Raw genomic sequence first — 23,672 nt, 5'->3', positions numbered from 1 at the left:
GTATTTTTCCCTCATCTCTCTGTCCTGTGTTTTCTCAGCTGCCTTGATGCCCAGGCAGTTCTCAAATAGTAATAACTCATAACTTTGGGGCCTTAATTACTGCACCATATATAGAGGTTTATGACTCTGCTGCTGCTTCTGTGCTAAGACAGATGTTTCTTTATCTCAGGTGGCAGCATGTCATGCTTTTACATCCAGAGATCTTGGGTTCAGTCCCCATTTACCACCGGTACAACAGTCATTTTTGTGTCCTGTTTGTAATCACTGAAGTGCAATCTGATCCAAGAGCTAGGAATAGAAAAAGAATCCTGATACATAAGTATTTTTGAGACAGCTGGGCAACTCAATCATAATGTGTGTGTTGTGTCTCCCTGTGTGGGTTGGTCAACACAGAGGATAACATCATGCTTTCACCTTCATTCCTTTTGCAGAAGTGGAAGATGTTTGCACTGATTCTGAAAGTTGCTGATCGCTTAGTTGAGGGTGTGTGTGATGGGTTCCCCAGGGTACAACCTGGAACTGGGGTACCTCTGAACTTTCTATCTTACCAACCTGGGCTCCCTCTCACACTGTGATGCTGTGACAAGCTTCAAACCTCTCCGGGTACTGCACTTACACAGACATCCACAGGCAGGGATGCAGCCAGCTGCGTTACATGAATGCTTCTCCTAGCCACTCATAAACCAACAATGGAGAGGCTCCAGCCAATTCCCCAGAGCTGTACCATCTTACCCTGGTCAGAAACCTGACCAGTGTTTTTATTACCCCGTCCATCTTTCCCTCAATGTGGAGAGGACATGCACCAGCTCTTGTCCCTGAGCAGATTTCCCATGTACTTCAAGCAAAATCTACTGTTTTAGGTCAACTATAAAACAGATTTATTAACTAAAAAGAGATTGATCTGTACACTTATTACATATCATCAATTAAAATCTAAGTTGGTTACCTAGGAAATGAAAGTAAGATTGCAATCTAAGTTATATAAACTAGATAGGATTTAAATCAGGCAGTATTTCACCTTGATAGATGGGAGAGTTCCTAAATACACAAGCTGAGATTCTCCTTTCCAGCCTGGGACCACCTCCCCAATTCAAAGTTTTTGTCCTCCAAATATATTTCCAGGTGTTGAGTTGTGGGGGGAGTGAGGCCAAGTGGTGATGTCACTTCCTCCTTTTATAGTTTCTTCCAGCTTGCTGGAAAGATCCTTTGCTATGACATGAGTCAAACAGTCTCCATTGTCTACATGCTATCTCTGAGAGGTTTCCATTGTATACAGTTCCTGGGGTAGTCCTTTGTAATATGGATTTCCCTTAATAGAGGACAAAAGTTGTCTTGCTTCTCCATTGTTGTACCTGAAAGGCTAGTTGTGGGTGTTTCCAACTTCACAACATAATTCAGTAACACACACACAGCAAAACTTCATAACGTCCCATAAAACAATAGCATATACAATCCAACAGGATATTAATATTCAACAGATGGAGACTTTTAAAATGATACCTTACAAGGCATACTTTGTACAAAACATATCATAATTATATCACCATGGTGAATATGGGGGTGCCAGGGTGTTGCTTTGGAGTGCAGAGTGTTACAGGGTGAAAAAAGGATATTTGTATAAAGTTAGCGTAAAGACCCTAGAGTATTTCTTGCAATGACTTTGTCATAAATAAAAAGGGAAGGGTAACTACCTTTCTGTATACAGTGCTATAAAATCCCTCCTGACCAGAGGCAAAATCCTTTCACCTGTAAAGGGTTAAGAAGCTAAGATAACCTCGCTGGCACCTGACCCAAAATGACCAATGAGGGGATAAGATACTTTCAAATCTGGAGCGGGGGGGGAGCAAAGGGTTCTGTCTGTCTGTGTGATGCTTTTGCCGGGAACAGATCAGAAATGCAAGCCTTCCAACTCCTGTTAAGTTAGTAAGTAATCTAGCTAGAAATACGTTAGATTTCCTTTTGTTTAATGGCTGGTAAAATAAGCTGTGCTGGATGGAATGTATATTCCTGTTTTTGTGTCTTTTTGCAACTTAAGGTTTTGCCTAGAGGAATTCTCTATGTTTTGAATCTGATTACCCTGTAAGGTATTTACCATCCTGATTTTACAGAGGTGATTCTTTTACCTTTTCTTTAATTAAAATTCTTCTTTTAAGAACCTGATTGATTTTTCATTGTTCTTAAGATCCAAGGGTTTGAGTCTGTGTTCACCTGTACAAATTGGTGAGGATTCTTATCAAGCCTTCCCCAGGCTTGATAAGAATCTTATCAAGCCTCCCCCAGGGTGTAGGGCTTGGGGGGGATATTTTGGGGGAAGACGTCTCCAAGTGGGCTCTTTCCCTGTTCTTTGTTTAAAACGCTTGGTTGTGGCAGCAAAGACAAGATAAAGTTAGTACCTTGAGGAAGTTTTTAACCTAAGCTGGTAAGAATAAGCTTAGGGGGGTCTTTAATGCAGGTCCCCACATCTGTACCCTAAAGTTCAGAGTGGGGAAGGAACCTTGACAATGTTGCAAAACAGTCTGTATAGAAGTTAATTTGAATGTTAATGTTTGTTTAACTGTTGCATTTTGATTAATGAGAAAATTCTCTTTAAGAACAGAATGTGGCAAACAGAGTATGTTTGATACTGAGAGGAAAGTGTGGGAGGGGTTGCCTGTTACTCCAGAGAGTGGAAGAATTTGCTTGTGTAAACATACATTTATTATATCTTTCCAGAAAGCAAGCCTCATTCTCACAGGTGTAGCATTAATATTAGGGCATTGCCAATGGGCCTCTCAATTATAGGTCACTGGTTTTGAATCCTGCTCAGCTCAGCAGGGATTAAAAGTTGTTCCCATCTAATGAATGTTTGGCAGCTCCTATATGAGATGAGTTTTGGGAGTCTGACATCAAACTCACTACTATTCTTTGCAGTAGGTTGTAAGTTCTTCTGGTCAGGGACCATATCTTGGGTCTTATCTAAACACAAAAGCAGTGTCATTTTGACTGTACTGGTACAGTTAAAGCAGCACATCCTAGTTGTGGATGCAGTTATACTGGTATAAATGTGCTTACACCTATATAGCTATTCCTGTGTGTGAAAGGAGATTAAGCTATATTGGTACAAGGCACCTTTTTTAATGGTATAAATGAGTCCGCTGAGGGCTTTGTACTAGTATAGCTCTATGGGCAAAAACTTCAAATCCCTAAGTAACATAGTGTGGCGGTTCACAGTCAACGGAAACAGTCCCATCCCCTACATCGCTTCCAGAGGGACCAAGCCTAGGTCCACAATCCAATGAGGAACTGATGTCTCCAGCATCAAGAAAACAGTTCCAGACTGAACAGGAAGCAGATGAAAGCCTCCAGAGAGCTTGGATGGCGGCACGGAGCAACCCACCGCCTCTCAGCTCTTCTAATCGGTCCAGGTTTGTTGTAGAAAGAGGACTTTTATACAAGGAAACTCTTTCTGGTGGACACCAGGAAGACTGGCATCCTCAGAGACAGTTGGTAGTTCCAACGAAGTACCGGGCCAAGCTCTTGAGCTTAGCCGCCACAATCATCCTAGTGGCCATGCTGAGGTGAACAGGACCAAAGACCATTTGGGGAGGTCATTCCACTGGGAGGGAATGGGCAAGGATGTTTCTAACTATGTCCGGTCTTGTGAGGTATGCCAAAGAGTGGGAAAACCCCAAGACCAGGTCAAAGCCCCTCTCCAGCCACTCCCCATCATTGAAGTTCCATTTCAGCGAGTAGCTGTGGATATTCTGGGTCCTTTTCCGAAAAAGAGACCCAGAAGAAAGCAGTACATACTGACTTTCATGGATTTTGCCACCCAATGGCCGGAAGCAGTAGCTCTAAGCAACCCCAGGGCTAAAAGTGTGTGCCAGGCACTAGCAGACATTTTTGCCAGGGTAGGTTGGCCCTCCGACATCCTCACAGATGCAGGAACTAATTTCCTGGCAGGAACTATGGAAAACCTCTGGGAAGCTCATGGGGTAAATCACTTGGTTGCCACTCCTTACCACCATCAAACAAATGGCCTGGTGGAGAAGTTTAATGGAACTTTGGGGGCCATGGTACGTAAATTCGTAAATGAGCACTCCAATGATTGGGACCTACTGTTGCAGCAGTTGCTCTTTGCCTACACAGCTGTACCACATCCTAGTTTAGGGTTTTCACCATTTGAAGTTGTATATGGCCATGAGGGTAAGCGGCCATTACAGTTGGTGAAGCAGCAATGGGAGGGATTTATGCCTTCTCCAGGAACTAACATTCTGGACTTTGTAACCAACCTACAAAACACCCTCCAAACCTCTGTAGCCCTTGCTAAAGAAAACCTACAGGATGCTCAAAAAGAGCAAAAAGCCTGGTATGATAAACATGCCAGAGAGCGTTCCTTCAAAGTAGGGGACCAGGTCATGGTCTTAAAGGCTCTCCAGGCCCCATAAAATGGAAGCGTCGTGGGAAGGGCCATTCACGGTCCAGGAGTGCCTGGGAGCTGTTAATTTATCTCATAGCATTCCCCACCTCCAACCGAAAGCCTAAGGTATACCATATTAATTCTCTAAAGCACTTTTATTCCAGAGAATTAAAGGTTTGTCAGTTTACAGCCCAGGGAGGAGATGGTGCTGAGTGGCCTGAAGGTGTCTACTATGAAGGGAAAAGTGCTGTTGGCATGGAAGAGGTGAACCTCTCCATGACCCTTGGGCGTATGCAGCAACAGCAGATCCAGGAGCTGTGCACTAGCTACGCGCCGATGTTCTCAACCACGCCAGGACTGACTGAACGGGCATACCACTCCATTGACAAAGGTAATGCTCACCCAATTAAAGTCCAGCCTTACCGGGTGTCTCCTCAAGCTAAAACTGCTGTAGAATGGGAGATCCTGGATATGTTACAGATGGGTGTAATCCGCCTCTCTGGCAGTGCATGGGCATCTCCAGTGGTTCTAGTTCCCAAACCAGATGGGGAGATAAGTTTTTGCATGGACTACCATAAGCTAAATGCTGTAACTCGCCCAGACAACTATCCAATGCCATGCACAGATGAACTACTAGAGAAACTGGGGCAGGCCCAATTCATCTCTACCTTGGACTTAACCAAGGGGTACTGGCAGGTACCGCTAGATGAATCCGCCAAGGAAAGGTCATCCTTCGCCACACATGTCGGCCTGTATGAATTTAATGTACTCCCTTTCAGACTGCGGAATGCACCCGCCACCTTCCAAAGACTTGTAGATGGTCTCCTAGCAGGATTACGAGAATATGCAGTCGCCTACCTTGACGATGTGGCCATATTTTCGGATTCCTGGGCAGAACACCTGGAACATCTACAAAAAGTCCTTGAGCGGATAAGGGAGGCAGGACTAACTGTTAAGGCTAAGAAGTGTCAAATAGGCCTAAACAGAGTGACTTACCTTGGACACCAGGTGGGTCAAGGAACTATCAACCCCCTACAGGCCGAAGTGGATGCTATTTAAAAGTGGCCTGTCCCAAAGTCAAAGAAACAGGTTCAATCTTTCTTAGGCTTGGCCGGTTATTACAGACGTTTCGTACCACAGTACAACCTAATCACCGCCCCACTGACAGACCTAACCGAAAAGAAGCAGCCAAATGCCGTTCAGTGGACCGAAGAGTGTCAGAAGGCCTTTAACCAGCTTAAAGCGACACTCATGTCTCAAACTGTACTAAGAGCCTCAGACTTTGACCCGTTCCTAGTAACCACAGATGCGTCCGAGCGTGGTGTGGGAGCAGTTTTAATGCAGGAAGGACCAGATCAAGAATTCCACCCTGTAGTGTTTCTCAGCAAGAAGCTGTCTGAGAGAGAAAGCAACTGGTCAGTCAGTGAAAAAGAATGTCACACCATTGTCTACGCTCTGGAAAAGCTACGCCCATGTGTTTGGGGATGGCGTTTCCACCTGCAAACTGACCATGCTGCGCTATGGTGGCTTCATACCACCACAGGAAATAACAAAAAACTTATTCGGTGGAGTTTAGCTCTCCAAGATATTGATTTCGACATCCAACACATCTCAGGAGCTTCTAACAAAGTGGCTGATGCACTCTCCTGTGAAAGTTTCCCAGAATCAACTGGTTAAAATCGTCCTTGAGATGTGGAAAATATTGTTAATCTTTATATACTTGGTAGTATATTTAGAGGTGCATGTGTCTTATTAACTCTGTTTTTTCCTAGAGCTCCAGGAAGAAATCCCAGCCAGCGTTTCACCCTATCTGTGATTTGTGGGGCATGTCATAAATATAAAGGGAAGGGTAAACACCTTTAAAATCCCTCCTGGCCAGAGGAAAAACCCTTTCACCTGTAAAGGGTTAAGAAGCTAGGATAACCTCACTGGCACCTGACCAAAATGACCAATGAGGAGACAAGATACTTTCAAAAGCTGGGGGGAGGGAGACACAAAGCCTCTCTCTCTGTCTGTGTGATGCTTTTGCTGGGGACAGAACAGGAATGGAGTCTTAGAACTTAGTAAGTAATCTAGCTAGATATGCGTTAGATTCTGATTTCTTTAAATGGCAGAGAAAATAAGCTGTGCTGAATGGAATGGATATTCCTGTTTTTGTGTCTTTTTGTAACTTAAGGTTTTGCCGAGAGGGATTCTCTATGTTTTGAATCTAATTACCCTGTAAGGTATTTACCATCCTGATTTTACAGAGGTGATTCTTTTTACTTTTTCTTCTATTAAAATTCTTCTTTTAAGAAACTGAATGCTTTTTCATTGTTCTTAAGATCCAAGGGTTTGGGTCTGTGTTCACCTATGCAAATTGGTGAGGATTTTTATCAAACCTTCCCCAGAAAAGCGGGGGTAACGTTTGGGAGGAAAGACGTTTCCAAACGGACTCTTTCCAAATTATATCATAGAATCATAGAATATCAGGGTTGGAAGGGACCTCAGGAGGTCATCTAGTCCAATCCCCTCCTCAAAGCAGGACCAATCCCCAATTTTTGCCCTATATCCCTAAAGGGCCCCCTCAAGGGTTGAACTCACAACCCTGGGTTTAGCAGGCCAAAGCTCAAACCACTGAGCTATCCCTCTCCCCGTTAGACGTTTGGCGGTGGCAAAAGGTAAAATAGTTTGTACCTTGGGGAAGTTTTCACCTAAGATGGTAAAAGTAAGCTTAGGAGGTTTTCATGCAGGTCCCCACATCTGTACCCTAGAGTTCAGAGTGGGGAAGGAACCTTGACAACTGCTTTAAAAGCTCTCCTTCCAGTTCCCTCAAAAATGCCCCCAGGTGAAAGGAGCTGAGCTAAGGGTGAAGCTAGAAAAAGGGGACCATGGGGAAGTGGCCCAGGAAATCAAAGCAGCTCCATGGGTGAAGGGGAAGCCACCAAGAGTTGCTACCATTAGGGTCCCTGGGCTGGAACCCGGAGTAGAGAATGGGCCCAGGTTCCCCCCTGTGCTCTACAGAGACTCCGTTGAGAAGGGAAGCAGGCCTTGGTCCAGGCAGGAGGCCAAACTGCGCCTACTAAGCTCAAAGGAGCATCAGAGACTGTGGGGTATTCCCCCTCCCCATCTCCCATACTGGCCTATGATGAAAGTAGCTCGGTAAGCTGTGACCCTTAAGAAAGGGAGGTCACATTGAGAGCCCAAAAGTGCGGGACCCACCAATACAGGCTCGGAGCTTTGTCACAACAGTTAAACTGGTTAAACTGGTACAAAATCTGTGTGTCTGTGAACCAGGCCTAACTATGTGTATGAACAATTCCTAGCACAGTAGGGACTGGTGAGCTGATCTTGATAGGGTCCTCCAGAAAGAACTTCTGCAGAGGGGCTAAAATCATCTTACTCACTAAACATTTGTGAGAGCTGACAACATTATAATTGCAGCACACACACACAGAGAGAGGGCAAGGAGGATTCAAAAGCCAGATGACAAACAAAAAATATGATTAAATCTTTTTATTAAAAAAATCTTATGACTTTGAGGAGGGCTGACTCATGATTTTTGGACTTCTCGGGTTGGCAATATTGCCTTCTCTGTTTTTGTTTTTAATCATAATTTAAAAGTGAAACTAAAAGTAAATTGCCAAAAAACCCAAATTAATGATTAAATTAAAGTTCTGTTCTGAAATGTGACTCTTTTTTAAAAAAAAAGTGTTCCACATTCATTGTCCCTCAATGAATTCTATATCAAGTTTGCTCAGTTCATGCGTTTGAGGAATGAGTAAATTCTATTCCACAATAACATGAGCAGTAAAACCTGTTTTTACAGGTATGTATGTTCTCTGGTTTTGATGTTTTTTTCTAAAGAGTTGTCTATCTTGCAAATGTACCAAATGGAGTCTGAATGTCAAGCTGTGTTTTCTGGTTACTGCATCATCACCAGAAATTGTTATTTTCCCAGAGGAATTTGTGTGTGTAGTTAAGGTGCAATTAGGGTGTGTAAATCTGAATGCCTTGAGGTAAGTTTTATGTGATAAGAATTTAGGCTATGTGTACATTGTGCCTCAGTGCAGACTACAGGTGTGAATTGCAGAGTGCACCAAAGTATTGTTCTCTAACTGTCCACATGAACACTGCTGGTGTGAATGAAAAGGTACGTAGTTAACGTTCTTTGAGTGTTTGCTCATGTGTATGCCACAATAGGTGTGCATGCTCACCACGTGCACCGGTGCTGGAAGTTTTTCCCCTAGCAGTACCCGTAGGGGGGAGCACCCCCCTGCGGTGCCTGCCTGGTGGAGTATAAGGTGGGCTGCGCTCCCCCCACCCTCAGTTCCTTCTTGCCCCCAGTGAAGGTGTGTCGGAACTGCTCAGCTCCAGCTTTGCTGCAGCTCGTCCCCAGAACTCATCGTTTGTTCAGTAATACCTATAGTTAGTTAGCTAATTCAGTTAGTTTAGTTAGTCATTGAGCCTGGGCTGGGGCATGCTTTAAGTCGTGTGGCTATTGTAGGTGCTCTATGCCAAGGAGCAACCTGCACGCAGATTGTCTGCGCTGCTTGGGAGAAGCCCATATCAGCAAAAGGTGCAAGATCTGCAAGTCTTTCAAGCCCTGGACTAAAAAAGAAAGGGACATTAGGCTCCGGCCTATCCTGATGGAGTCGGCGCTGGCCCCAAACCCGGCACGCCACTCCAAACTGGTACCTGGCACCGCAGCGTTGTTACGTGAGACCCTCCAGAACCATCGTGCAGTCGGCACTGCTCCCCATCCCTGGGGCATGCCAAGAGGACCGGGAAGACTCCCTCTTCACAACGGCACCGAGGGATGTCTGGGGCAGAGGCTAGGCCCATGTCGGGTAGTCCTCGATCCCCATTGGGCCCTAGGCTTCCAACTCATGTTGAGTGGAGTAGCCCGGCCCGTTCAGAGCCAGTCTCTCCGGATGTCCGGATGCCATCTATGACCCAAGCCCTCCAGGCAGCCAGGGACATCATGTCCGTGCCAGTGCCCAGAGCTCTGCCGATGTGGGCCACACACTCGTGATCCAAGCCACCGCTGGGATCATCAGAGTCGCCACTGGCCCGGTACCGGTGTCGGTCGAGGGAACATTCCCGACAGCGCTCACAGCCCAGTGACCATTCAGGGCTCAGTCCATGTGGATCGCCCTCGACGCCAGCCAGATTGTCTGGATGCATGCTGTCCAAACGGGACTCCCGGCACCGCTCATCTTCGCGAAGCAAATATCGACAGGACCATGGCGGACGTCACCAACTGTCCTCATCTCGCAGGAGATACCGCCTTCGGTCATGGCATGATCGTTGACGCCGTTCCTGCTCGGACTCCCGTTCCAAGTCTCCGCCAAGGCACTGTAGTCCCGGGCATTGATCACCAGCGCCTCGCCAACGCGGGTCTGCCCATCGAGGCCGTTCGTAGAGCAGCTACTACCGTCGGCGCCGCTCCTCCGCATCGGGATTGTGGTCCCGTGGCTGACATAGGTCCCAGCACCGCCAATACTCCCGGTCCAGAGGCAGCAGCTGATCATACACCAGCCCGGACTCCCCTCGCAGGCGCCCATCTACAGGCCAAGCTAGCCAGCCCGAACAGCCGACCCCGTTGGTGCCGCAGCAAGCTCAGTGGCACCAAACATCGTGGCTAGTCCAGTGGTACCAGTGAGTACTGTGGCCTCCAGCGCAGCCCCCCATGGCGGCTCACTCGGTGGCCGGGGCCTCGGAAGCACCGTCGGCGTCCATCTTTAGACTGCCAGAAAAAAGGTCGGTGGGACCTGTGTCCTCAGTACCATGCCCGGAGTCCGACCAGGTGGTGGATCCTCCGGTACCGGACAACACCCAAAGCACCGCACCGGCTTCGCCCTGTCCGGAGGAGCTGATAGTGGCCCTGCCCCCCTCTATACCGCAGGAGCACTACTGGGTTCACCAAGCCCTCCTAAAAAGTGTGGCAGTGAGCTTCCACTCCCAGGCTGAGGAGATGGAAGGGCCCTCAAACTCCCTGTTCAATGTGCTCTCCTCTTCAGCACTGGGGAGGGTGGCCTTCCCGCTCCATGAAGGGGTGGCAAGAATTTCAACTGCCCTGTGGCAAAACACCAGTCTCGTTGGCTCCCATCTCTAAAAAGGCGGAGCGCAAGTACTTGGTACCCACGAAGGAACACGAGTATCTGTATACCCACCCGGCGCCCAACTCCTTGGTGGTTGAGTCGGTCAACCAAAGGGAGCGGCAGGGGCAACCAGCCCCGACCCCCAAGAACAAATACTCTTGGAGGCTGGATACTTTCGGGAGAAAAGTTTATTCGTCGTCAAGCTTCCAGCTACTAGTAGCAAACCATCAGGCTCTCCTGGGTCGCTCCGAGTTTAACCTCTGGGAATCCCTCCCGAAGTTTGAGGACTCCCTCCAGGAGCACAGTAAGAAGGAGTTTGAGATGCTCATGGAGGAAGGAATGGCGGCCACAAGAGCATCCCTGTAGGCCGCTTTGGATGCAGCAGACATGGCTGAATGGTCCATGGCCGCTGTGGTGTCCATGAGACAGTTGTCATGGCTTCTGCTCTCTGGGCTCTCCAGCAGAGCGCAGCTGTCAGTGCAGGATCTCCCTTTCAACGGGAAGGCTCTGTTTGCTGAGGAAACGGACACAAGACTGCATGGCATGAAAGACTCCCGCACGACCCTCCAGACCTTGGGCCTCTATGTCCCTCCTCCAGCAAAACCCAAGTTCAAGCCTCAGCAGGCTCCAGCCCAGGCCGCCCTCCCAAAGTACGAGGCCACCCACAAAAAGCAGTGGGACTATAGAAAGAGCCTGCAACGGCAATCCCGGTCAGCCCCCCATCCTCGGTCTTCTAAGGGAAAGCAGGCAGGCAAAAGGCGCTTTTGACGGGATGCTCGGGGGTACCCTGCCAATTCTCAGCAGAGACCTACCCCCAATAAAGCACCTTTTCTCCAGTTGGTTGTGTGCTTTCCTCCCAGAATGGTCGCGGCTCACCTCGGACCAATGGGTTCTCAACACCATCTCCTGAGGTTACACTCTTCAGTTTACCTCCTCCCCGCCCAAGCACCCTCCGCCCCCGTCCCTTCCAGGGGACCCCTCTCACAAGGCCCTGCTCAAGCAGGAGATGGGGCAGCTCCTGTACCTAGAAGCTATAGAGGTGGTTCCCAAGGAGTTCCTGGGCAGGGGGTATTACTCCCATTATTTCCTTATCCCAAAGGCCAAAGCGGGGCTCAGGCCCATCATGGACCTGCGAGGCCTGAACCACTACATGGTAAAACTCAAGTTCCACATGGTTTCCCTGGCCTCCATCATCCCCTCCATGGATCCCGGGGGCTGGTACGCTGCCCTCGATCTACAGGACGCGTACTTTCACATCCACGTATTCGAGGGGCACAGACGCTTCCTCTGTTTCGTGGTGGGACAGTCACTACTAATTAACGGTCCTACCGTTTGGTCTGTCCACTGCCCCCAGGGTCTTTACAAAGGTATGGCAGTGGTAGCGGCCTACCGCAGACGCCAAGGGGTCCAAATATTCCCATATCTGGATGACTGGCTAGTCAAAGGCACTTCCCGGTTGCAGGTGAGGGATCATGTGGCGCGCCTGTTGTCCACATGTACTGCCCTGGGCCTGTTGATAAACAATACCAAGTCCATGTTAGCCCAGGTCAAACGCACAGAGTTTATTGGGGCGCTACTGGACGCAACGTCGGCCAGGTCCTCTCTCCCACCGGACAGGTTCGAGACCCTGAAAGGGCTCATCAACGTGGTCACAAGGTTCCCGGTGACGACAGCCAGGGTTTGCCTGCAACTGCTGGGTCACATGTCTGCGTGCACATATGTGATCCATCATGTCAGACTCAGAATGAGGCCCCTCCAGCTCTGGCTGGCCTCGCAGTTCTCCCTGGCCACGGACAGAATGGACAAAGTCCTCACTGTGCCGAACTCAGTGATCACCTCCCTGCGGTGGTGGTCAGTCCCAAACAACATGCTCCAAGGGGTCCCGTTCAGGGACAGGGCCCTGTCATTGGAACTGGTGTCCGACGCGTCGGACCTGGGTTGTGCGGCCCATGTGGGAACTTTCAGACCCCAGGCCTGTGGTCTCTACAAGACCTACCCCTTCATATAAATGTCAAGGAACTCAGGGCGATGCAACTGGTGTGCATGGCCTACTGCTCGCACCTGGAGGGCAAGGTAGTCAGGGTTGTCACGGACAACACAGCCGCGATCTTCTGTATCAAGCGCCAAGGTGGGGACTGATCCTCAGCCCTCTGCCATGAAGCCCTCAGTCTGTGGGACTTCTTTATAGACCACAACATCTATCTAAAAGCCTTCCACCTTCCAGGCGCCCGGCATGTGAGGGCGGATCGCTTGAGCAGGGATTTTTCCTCTCAGCACGAGTGATCTCTACACCCAGAAGTGGCTCACCAGCTCTTCCAAAGGTGGGGTACTCCCCAGGTAGAATTATTTGCAACCCGGCAGAACCGACGATGCCCCCGGTTCTTCTCCGGGGGGGTAGGGAGGGGCGTTATCTCTGATGCCTTTCCCCTGTCCTGGTCTAGCCAGCTCTTCTACGCCATTCCCCCATTCCCTCTGATCAGTAGGGCCCTGGAGAAAATAAAGACAGACAAAGCCAGGGTCCTCCTAGTTACTCCAGTGTGGCCCCAGCAGCACTGGTACAGGACCCTCTCAGGGCTGGCGGTAGCCACTCCACCCGGACCTGCTCTCTCAGGACCAGGGTCACCTCCTCCATCCCAACCTAGCAACGCTTCACCTCACAGCATGGCTGCTCAGTGGCTAGGTGGCGAGGAAAGGACATGCTCGGAACAGGTTCAGCGCGTCCTCCTCAAAAGTAGACAGCCCTCCACTCACCACTCCTATGTGGCGAAGTGGTCTCGGTTTTCAAGATGGGCAGCAGGCCAGGGTGTTTCCCTGACGGCCACCATAATCCAGCTTATCCTTGATTACCTCCTCTACCTGAGGGTTTAGGGACTGGCACCCTCATCAGTCAGGGTGCACTTGGCGGCTATATTGGCTTTCATCCCCTGGTGCAAGGGCACACAGTGTTTTCCCATGCTGTGACCAACTAGTTCCTTAAGGGTTTGGACCATCTCTACCCATATTCCAAGCCCTGGTTCCACAGTGGGACCTAAACCTGGTGCTGGCTCGTCTCATGGGGGCCCCGTTTGAACCACTGGCCACGTGTTCCTGGTCTCACCTCTCGTGGAAGGTGGCCTTCCTGGTAGCTATCACGTTTGCTGGGCGGGTCTTGGAGCTCAGGGCCCTAACCTCCGAACTGCCATATACAGTTTTTCATAAGGACAAGGTCCAGCTCCGCCTACACCCCGCATTCCTCCCGAAGGTGGTCTCCGCCTACCACCTGGGTCAGGACGTTTTTCTGCCAGTCCTCTGACCCAAGCCTCACACGACTAGTGAGGAACACCGTCTCCACACGCTTGATGTGAGCAAGCTCTGGCTTTCTACCTCAAGCGGACCAAGCCATTCAGAAAGTCTTTGCAATTGTTTGTCACCTTGGCTGAGCCGATTTCCACTCATCTGTTCCTGTTGTAAGCTGGTGGGGGTTCCCCCGCCGCCCATTGTGAGGGCACACTTGACTCGGGTGCAGGCCTTGTCAGCTGCCTTCGTGGCCCATGTCCCCATCCAGGACATTTGTAGGGCCGCCACGTGGTCTTCAGTTCACACGTTCACCTCGCACTATGCAATCGTCTCCCAGGCCAGGGATGATGCCAGGTTCGGCAGGGCGGTACTCTGTCCTGAGAACTTGTGAACTCCTACCCACCTCCAACAGATATAGCTTGGAATCACCTGTTGTGGAATACACACGAGCAATCACTCGAAGAAGAAAAGACAGTTACCTTTTCTGTAACTGGTATTCTTCGAGATGTGTTGCTCATGGCTATTCCACATCCCACCCTTCTTCCCCTCTCTCGGAGTTGTCTGGCAAGAAGGAAATGACGGTGGGGGGAGCGCAGCTCCCCTTCTGCCGTGCCAGGCAGGCGCCGTGGTGGGGCGCTCCCCCCTATGGGTACTGCTAGGGGAAAAACTTCCAGCACTGGTGCACATGGCGAGCACGCACACCTATTGTGGAATAGACGAGCAACACATCTCGAAGAACACCAGTTACAGAAAAGGTAACTGTCTTTTACTGTAGTCTTTCAAACAGTACTATGTTAATGTGAACTAAGTACCTTTTAGTTCATGCCAGAAGTGTCCACACAAGGCAGTTACAGCACAACACTTCGGGGCATTCTGTAATCATAATCACGTTATCTGCACTGCAGCACAGCATAGGTAAGCCTTTAGTTACTAATTCTGTGGATAATGCACAAGACAAAAAAAATTCATATTACTCTCTCTTGCTGCTATGGGCTCGGCAAAGATAATAGGACTAAAATTAAAAAAAATTGTTACTACTTTCAAATAAGCAACTGTGAAGTGGGATATCTATAGGAAGTACATCTCCCAGCAGGAAGGAGCCATATATATATATATATATATATAGTCACTTATCTGACTATTATTGTATTTCATACCCCACAAAGGCAGAGAAATTCAAAATTAGGCTTGTTACTCTGTCTTGAAAGGGACACTGTCAACCTGGGGGATAGAGTAATATCTAATTTTAGGAATAATTTCTCTCTTTAACACACTAGAAACCTCAAAGTGAGATTAGTTTTCCTGTCAGATATTTAACTCGAGCGTATATTTTAAAAAGACATCCAGATTTGTTTTAAAGTCTTCAAGACATACAGAATCCACCAGATCTGAAGGTAAGTTATTTCAATGGTTAATTACCATCACTATAAAAAATGTGTGCCTTATTTCTAGTCAGAATTTGTCTATTCTGAGAGAAGAAGGCTCCCAAGAGAAGGAGGCGGGTGGTGGTGGTTGGGGACTCTCTCCTCAGGGGGACTGAGTCATCTATCTGCCGCCCCAACCAGGAAAACCGAGAAGTCTGCTGCTTGCCAGGAGCTAAGATTCGCGATGTGACGGAGAGACTGCCGAGGCTCATCAAGCCCTCAGATCGCTACCCCTTCCTGCTTCTTCACGTGGGCACCAATGATACTGCCAAGAATGACCTTAAGCGGATCACTGCGGACTACGTGGCTCTGGGAAGAAGGATAAAGGAGTTTGAGGTGCAAGTGGTGTTCTCGTCCATCCTCCCCACGGAAGGAAAAGGCCTGGGTAGAGACCGTCGAATCGTGGAAGTCAAGGAATGGCTACGCAGGTGGTGTCAGAGAGAAGGCTTTGGATTCTTTGACCATGGGATGGTGTTCCAAGAAGGAGTGCTAGGCAGAGACGGGCTCCACCTAACGAAGAGAGGGAAGAGCATCTTCGCAAGCAGGCTGGCTAACCTAGTGAGGAGGGCTTTAAAATAGGTTCACCGGGGGAAGGAGACCAAAGCCGTGAGTTAAGTGGGGAAGTGGGATACCGGGAGGAGGCACAAGCAGGAGCGCGAGAGGGGAGGGCTCCTGCCTCATACTGAGAAAGAGGAGCGATCAGCAGGTTACCTCAAGTGACTATATACAAATGCACGAAGCCTGGGAAACAAGCAGGGAGAACTGGAAGTCCTGGCACAGTCAAGGAATTATGATGTGATTGGAATAACAGAGACTTGGTGGGATAACTCACATGACTGGAGTACTGTCATGGATGGATATAAGCTGTTCAGGAAGGACAGGCAGGGCAGAAAAGGTGGGGGAGTTCCACTGTATGTAAGAGAGCAGTATGACTGCTCAGAGCTCAAGTATGAAACTGCAGAAAAACCTGAGAGTCTCTGGATTAAGTTTAGAAGTGTGAGCAACAAGGGTGATGTCGTGGTGGGAGTCTACTATAGACCACCAGACCAGGGGGATGAGGTGGATGAGGCTTTCTTCCGGCAACTCGCAGAAGTTACAAGATCGCAGGCCCTGGTTCTCATGGGAGGCTTCAATCACCCTGATATCTGCTGGGAGAGCAAAACAGCGGTGCACAGGCAATCCAGGAAGTTTTTGGAAAGTGTAGGGGACAATTTCCTGGTGCAAGTGCTGGAGGAACCAACTAGGGGCAGAGCTCTTCTTGACCTGCTGCTCACAAACCTGGAAGAATTAGTAGGGGAAGCAAAAGTGGATGGGAACCTGGGAGGCAGTGACCATGAAATGGTCGAGTTCAGGATCCTAACACAAGGAAGAAAGGAGAGCAGCAGAATACAGACCCTGGATTTCAGAAAAGCAGACTTTGACTCCCTCAGGCAACTGATGGGCAAGATCCCCTGAGAAAATAACATGAGGGGGAAAAGAGTCCAGGAGAGCTGGCTGTATTTTAAAGAATCCTTATTGAGGTTACAGGGACAAACCATCCGACGTGTAGAAAGAATAGTAAATGTGGCAGGCGACCAGCTTGGCGTAACAGTGAAATCCTTGCTGCTCTTAAATACAAAAAAGAAGCTTACAAGAAGTGGAAGATTGGACAAATGACCAGGGAGGAGTATAAAAATATTTGCTCGGGCTTGCAGGAGTGAAATCAGGAAGGCCAAATCACACCTGGAGTTGCAGCTAGCAAGAGATGTTAAGAGTAACAAGAAGGGTTTCTTCAGGTATGTTAGCAACAAGAAGAAAGTCAAGGAAAGTGTGGGCTCCTTACTGAACGAGGGAGGCAACCTAGTGACAGAGGATGTGGAAAAAGCTAATGTACTCAATGCTTTTTTTGCCTCTGTCTTCACGAACAAGGTCAGCTCCCAGACTACTGCACTGGGCAGCACAGCATGGGGAGAAGGTGACCAGCCCTCTGTGGACAAAGAAGTGGTTCGGGACTATTTAGAAAAGCTGGACGAGCACAAGTCCATGGGGCTGGATGCATTGCATCCGAGAGTGCTTAAGGAGTTGGTGGATGTGATTGCAGAGCCATTGGTCATTATCTTTGAAAACTCATGGCGATCGGGGGAGGTCCCAGATGACTGGGAAAAGGCTAATGTAGTGCCCATCTTTAAAAAAGGGAAGAAGGAGGATCCTGGGAACTACAGGCCAGTCAGCCTCACCTCAGTCCCTGGAAAAATCATGGAGCAGGTCCTCAAGGAATCAATTCTGAAGCACTTAGAGGAGAAGAAAGTGATCGGGAACAGTCAGCGTGGATTCACCAAGGGAAAGTCATGCCTGACTAATCTAATTGCCTTCTATGACGAGATAACTGGCTCTGTGGATGAAGGGAAAGCAGTGGACGTGTTGTTCCTTGACTTTAGCAAAGCTTTTGACACGGTCTCCCACAGTATTCTTGCCAGCAAGTTAAAGAAGTATGGGCTGGATGAATGGACTACAAGGTGGATAGAAAGCTGGCTAGATTGTCGGGCTCAACGGGTAGTGATCAATGGCTCCATGTCTAGTTGGCAGCCGATATCAAGTGGAGTGCCCCAGGGGTCGGTCCTGGGGCCGGTTTTGTCCCATATCTTCGTAACTGATCTGGAGGATGGTGTGGATTGCACCCTCAGCAAGTTTGCAGATGACACTAAACTGGGAGTGGTAGATACGCTGGAGGGTAGGAATAGGATACAGAGGGACCTAGACAAATGAGAGGATTGGGCCAAAAGAAATCTGATGAGGTTCAACAAGGACAAGTGCAGAGTCCTGCACTTAGGACGGAAGAATCCAATGCACCGCTACAGACTAGGGACCGAATGGCTCGGCAGCAGTTCAGCAGAAAAGGACCTAGGGGTTACAGTGGACGAGAAGTTGGATATGAGTCAACGGTGTGCCCTTGTAGCCAAGAAGGCCAATGGCATTTTAGGATGTATAAGTAGGGGCATTGCCAGCAGATCGAGGGACGTGATCGTTCCCCTCTTTTCAACATTGATGAGGCCTCATCTGGAGTACTATGTCCAGTTTTGGGCCCCATGCTACAAGAAGGGTGTGGAAAAATTGGAAAGAGTCCAGCGGAGGGCAACAAAAATGATTAGGGGACTGGAACACATGACATATGAGGAGAGGCTGAGGGAACTGGGGATGTTTAGTCTTCAGAAGAGAAGAATGAGGGGGGATTTGATAGCTGCTTTCAACTACCTGAAAGGGGGTTCCAAAGAGGATGGATCTAGACTGTTCTCAGTGGTAGCAGATGACAGAACAAGGAGTAATGGTCTCAAGTTGCAGTGGGGGAGATTTAGGTTGGATATTAGGAAAAACTTTTTCACTAGGAGGGTGGTGAAACACTGGAATGCGTTACCTAGGGAGGTGGTGGAATCTCCTTCCCTAGAAGTTTTTAAGGTCAGGGTTGACAAAGCCCTGGCTGGGATGATTTAGTTGGGGATCGGTCCTGCTTTGAGCAGGGGGTTGGACTAGATGACCTCCTGAGGTCCCTTCCAACCCTGATATTCTATGATTCTGTGAGTCTATTTTCAGCTTCCAGCCTTTTTTCCTTATACCTTTTAGCTGGTAGATTAGAGAGCCCTGTGTCTTCTCCCAATCTTAGACTGCAATCAGGTCACTTCTAAAGCTTCTATTGGTTAAACTAGATAGATGGAACTTCCTAAGTTTCTCACTGTAAGGCAGATTTTCCAGACTTCATATCACTTTTGTAGCTCTTCTAGAACCTATTCCAATGGATCAACATCCATTCTGGACACTCAAGCTGGACATAGTATTTTAGTAATAGTCTCACTAATGCTTTGTACAATGGTAATGTGACCTCCCAACTTATACTTATTCCTCTGGATTCTGTTCCCAAGGATCGCATTTACTATCTCAAGCCTTGTCTGCATGAGAAAAGTGTGCTGATTTCACTTACCAGTTTTTAAACCAGTTTGATTAAACTGGTGCAAACGCCTGAGTGAATGCTCTTATTTCAATGTGTGTGGTTTATTTCAGCTTAGTTTAAACAGATTTCTTATAGTCTTAAACTAAACAGAAATAATTCTGGTTGAAACTGAAACAAGAATATCCACACAAGAGTTTGTATTAGTTTAATTAAATGAGTTAAAATCACAGCCTTAGTTAAACTTGTGCGACTTTCTCATGTACACAAGTCCTTAGCCACTTAATCTCACTGGGAGCTCATATTCAGTTTGTCATCACTCACTACCAATAAGTCTTTCAGAATCGCTGCTTTCCAAGATACAGTCCCTCATCTTGTGTGGCCTACATTATTTGTTCCAAGATTAATACATTTGGGTTTATTAAAATGTATGTTTTTCAAATGACCCCACCATGCTACATGATTTAGATAGGGCTGTAGAACTGACCTGTCATTATTTACTACTCCATTAATTTAAAAATAGTAAATGGGACAACCTGGGTATGGGCCTGGCGTTCTGACATCAATCCTGAGACAGATAGTGGAGCAGCTGATAGGGGACTCTATAAGTAAAGAATTAAAGGAGAGTAATATAGTTAACGCCAGTCCAAGTGGGTTTATGGGAAACAGCCTGTCAAACTAACTCGATATATATTTTTCATGAGATTACAAGTTTGATAAAGGTAATAGCATTGAGGCAATATACTTAGACTTCTGTAAAGTATTTAACTTTGAACTACATGACATTTTGATTAAAAAACTAGAAAGGTGTAAAATTAACATGGCACATATTAAATGGATTAAAATCTGGCTAACTGATAGGTCTCAAAATGTAGTTATAAATAGGGAATCCTCACTGAGTGTGTGTGTGGCTAGTGGGGTCCTGCAGAGATCAGTCCTTGGCCCTACACTATTTAACACTTTCATCAGTAATCTGGAAGAGAATATAAAATCATCACTGATAAAGTTTCCAGACTATACAAAGACTGCGGGATTGGTAAATAATGAAGAGGATAGGTCACTGATTCAGAGCAATCTGGATCGCTTAGTACGCTGGGCACAAGCAAGCAATATTGGCTTTAATATGGCTAAATGTAAGTGTATAAATCTAGGAACAAAGAATGTAGGACATATTTAAAAGATGGGAGTTCTATCCTGGGAAGCAGTGCTTCTTAAAAAGATTTGGGGGTCATGGTGGATAATCAGCTGAACATGAGTTCCCAGTGTGACGCTATGGCTGAAAGGGCTAATGAAATGCTTGGGAGCATAAACAGGGGAGTCTCGAATACAAGTAAAGACATTATTTTACCTCTGTATCTGGCACTAGTATGCTGCTGGAATAATGTGTCCATTTCTGGTGGTCACAATTCAGGAAAGACGATAAATTGGAGAGATTTCAGAGAAGAACCATGAGAATAATAAAAGGATTAGAAAACACCTTAGAGTGATAGACTCAAGGAATTCAATCATTTAGCTTAACAAAGAGAAGAGGAAGGCCAAGGAGTTATTTGATCACAACCGATAAGTACCTATATGGGGAAGAAATATTTTATAATGGGCCCTTCAGCCTAGCAGGCAAAGGTATAACGAGATCCAGTGGCTTGAAATTGAATATGTCTAGACACATTGGCTGAAAATAAGGAATACAGTGAGGGTAATTAACCATTAGAATAACTTACCAAGGGTCATGGTGCATTCTACATCACTGTCAATTTTTAAATCAAGATTGGATATTTTTTAAATATGCCTAGTACAAAAGGAATTATTTGCGGGGGAGCTCTATGGCATATGTTATACAGGAGGTCAGAGTAGGTGATCACAGTGGTCCCTTCTGGCCTTGGAATTTATTAATCTAATGTATGTGTCATCTGTAAACTTTGCCATCAGTAATGTAAGATTTTTTGTCCAGATATTTCAGTAGCACTGGATCAACAACTGATCCTTGCAGGACCCCACTTTAAATTCCCTATTTAATGATGATTTCACATACACAATTACTCTTTTGAGATCAGTTACCAAGTTTTAATCCATTTAAATTTACTGCATTGATTTTATGTAGCGCTAATATTTTAATCAAAATGTTGTGTAGTACTACATCAAATGCCAGATAGAAGTCTAAGTATATATATCAACACAGATACTTTAGTTTGATAAACGCTTCTTTCCATAAAGTCATGTTGATAGACATTAATTATGTTATCATCCTTTCCATGATTTTCCCTGGGCTCAGTATCAAGACAACTGGGCTATAGTTGCCCATTTGCTGTTTTTAAGTATTAGCACAAAACCAGGTTTTTTCCCCAGTCTTCTGGAACTTTCCCAATATTCCAAAATTTGTTAAATGTCAATATCAATGGCTCTGAGAGATTTTCAGATAGTTTAAAGAAGAAGGGCAGAAAAACACCTTTTCAGTGCAAGTTATCCAGTTAACCTGCAGAGTTAAACATATCTAATCTTAGTAGTTGCTGTTTAACATCCTACCTACACTTACCATTGGAAAAAATACTTCTTGTCTCTGTAAGATATAAATTCATCATCCATCTTTTTTCTAAATACAAAACAAATATTTGTGGAACACTTCTACCTTCCTGAATCACTATTGACAGCTTTACCATGTCTGTCTAGTAATAGACATAGGATTTAATTTGTTCCTGCTATATTTTAAACATTTCTTCATTTTGTCCTTACGCCTATTGACAGTAAACTGTTCATTGATACTTTCCCTTCCCTTATCAATTGTCTTCATTTCCAAACTGCTTATTGCATTATATAGTTTTCCTTCTTCTTTCCTAAGGGAGATAAGAACCTAGCTTAGTTCCAGTGGGTTTCAACACCAGGTGTGACTTTCCAAGTAGCAGTATCTCTTCTTCCAAGGAAGCACAGCAGCAGAAACTGCTGTCTAGACCACAGCATTCTTTAGGCACAATTTCATGGGGCAAGCTGCTCATACATACTACTAGGATGGCATTTGTGTGAGTCTCAGACTCCAGCCTGGGAAAATTTGCATGCCAAACAACAGCATTAGGGACAAAATAAAAAGCATAAGCAAATAAATTACTAAAGGGAAAGATTCTAAAATAAAGCTTTTCAAGTTGACATTGTCTCTTTCACTTTCCCTGGTGTACCTAGTTATTCAAGACATGGCCTTACAGGCTGAAATTCTGAGACACAGTGTAGGTAGTTTTCACAAGTGTGTGGAAGGAAAACTTCAAATTTATTTATTCAGTAATGTTTTCCCAAAGTAAAATGAATGAGAACAGCATTTCTTGCCAGTATCTTGTAGGTTTGCTGATAACTTTTCAATGTAATAACAGAAACATTTGTTTCCTGAAAATCAACTGTTAACTTTATTCTACCATATCAGCATTTTAGCAAATACTTTGATTGTTAATTTCTCTGAACAGTGATTTATTTTTGCAATGTCTTTGTAGGTGAATTGCAGCTATTCAAGAAAATCCCAAAGGCTACTATGCAGCTGCTGAAGACAGTGACAGAGCCAGCTCTTTGTAAAGACTTCAAAGCCATCATGGATTAATTGACCTAATCAGGTTATTTATAACCTTTATAGAATTAATAATAATTGCTGTGTTTTAAGAATTACTGACCAGTTTTTGTTTTGATATTTTGCAAATGATGTGCCCACAACAACTTTTTATGTCGGAAATTTTCTCTAGCTGTTTCTCAGCTGGCAGGGATTTAACGAGACAGGCAGAAGAATATATTACGTTTGTTTGATATCTCTGTTACATATTTCCTGCCCACTTCTAACGACTGTAGCCAATCACAGACTTTCTGATCATAGTGATTCCCATCTTCATGATGAAGATTACATTTATTTATAAGCTTTACTCATATGGCCACAGCTTTCTCCTCTGCATTAGTCCATCCTTTCTATAGAGCTCCTCTCTATCTCTTTGTATTTCATATTGCAGTAGTAATAATTAAACTGTTGGGTAATTACAAAATGTTTTTGTTTTTTCTGGTATCTAATTCTACTATAATCTGCAACGTTATGTTACTACTGCTGTGATCTTATGAATGGACGCGTACATTATGATATCTTGTCCTAAAATGAACATTACACGTCCAGCTACACAGAGCAAGTGTATTTGATTGGTATGATGTCCCGTAAAGAACTATCAGTCTCATACCTAGGAGAGTACTATAAATGTAGGCCAAAATTTTCAAATTGAGACCATGACCATGTTTTGGTACTTAAGCTCTTTGGGGCAGGGACCATCTTTTTGTTTGTGTTTGTACATTGCTTAGTACAATGGGTCCTGGCTGATGACTGGGTCCTAGACATGATGGTGATACAAATAACAAAGAAGTGGTCTGATTTTTTCAGTGGTGCTGAGCACCTGCTGAAATAATCAGATATATAGACTGAAAAATAAGGTAGTTTTATACTTAAACCCGCACCCCAAAACTGGAGTTGTTGGTTAGATATGATGGAAAATAGAGTATTCCTTTTCTTGCACTCTCTCAGTGAAACTCACCCTTGTGCAGATGGTGAGCACAAGGATTCCCAT

At 46.2% G+C, this 23,672-nt stretch overlaps 1 protein-coding gene across 1 annotated transcript in view; it reads left to right on the top strand.

Moving 5' to 3' along the window:
- TERT (telomerase reverse transcriptase) overlaps positions 1 to 22,844 on the top strand; it is a 125,313-nt gene extending 102,469 nt beyond the window's left edge. The window contains exon 16 of the mRNA XM_074945081.1: positions 22,572 to 22,844. Coding sequence (XP_074801182.1) covers positions 22,572 to 22,675 — 104 coding nt within the window. The 3' untranslated portion in view covers positions 22,676 to 22,844. The remainder of the gene's footprint in view (positions 1 to 22,571) is intronic.
- Positions 22,845 to 23,672: the final 828 nt, after the last annotated feature.

Source organism: Natator depressus, chromosome 2, assembly GCF_965152275.1.
Source record: "Natator depressus isolate rNatDep1 chromosome 2, rNatDep2.hap1, whole genome shotgun sequence".
In the NCBI taxonomy this organism is placed as follows: domain Eukaryota; kingdom Metazoa; phylum Chordata; order Testudines; family Cheloniidae; genus Natator; species Natator depressus.
The sequence above is the reverse complement of the archived record's forward strand: the minus strand, read 5'-3'. Positions and strand labels throughout refer to the sequence as shown.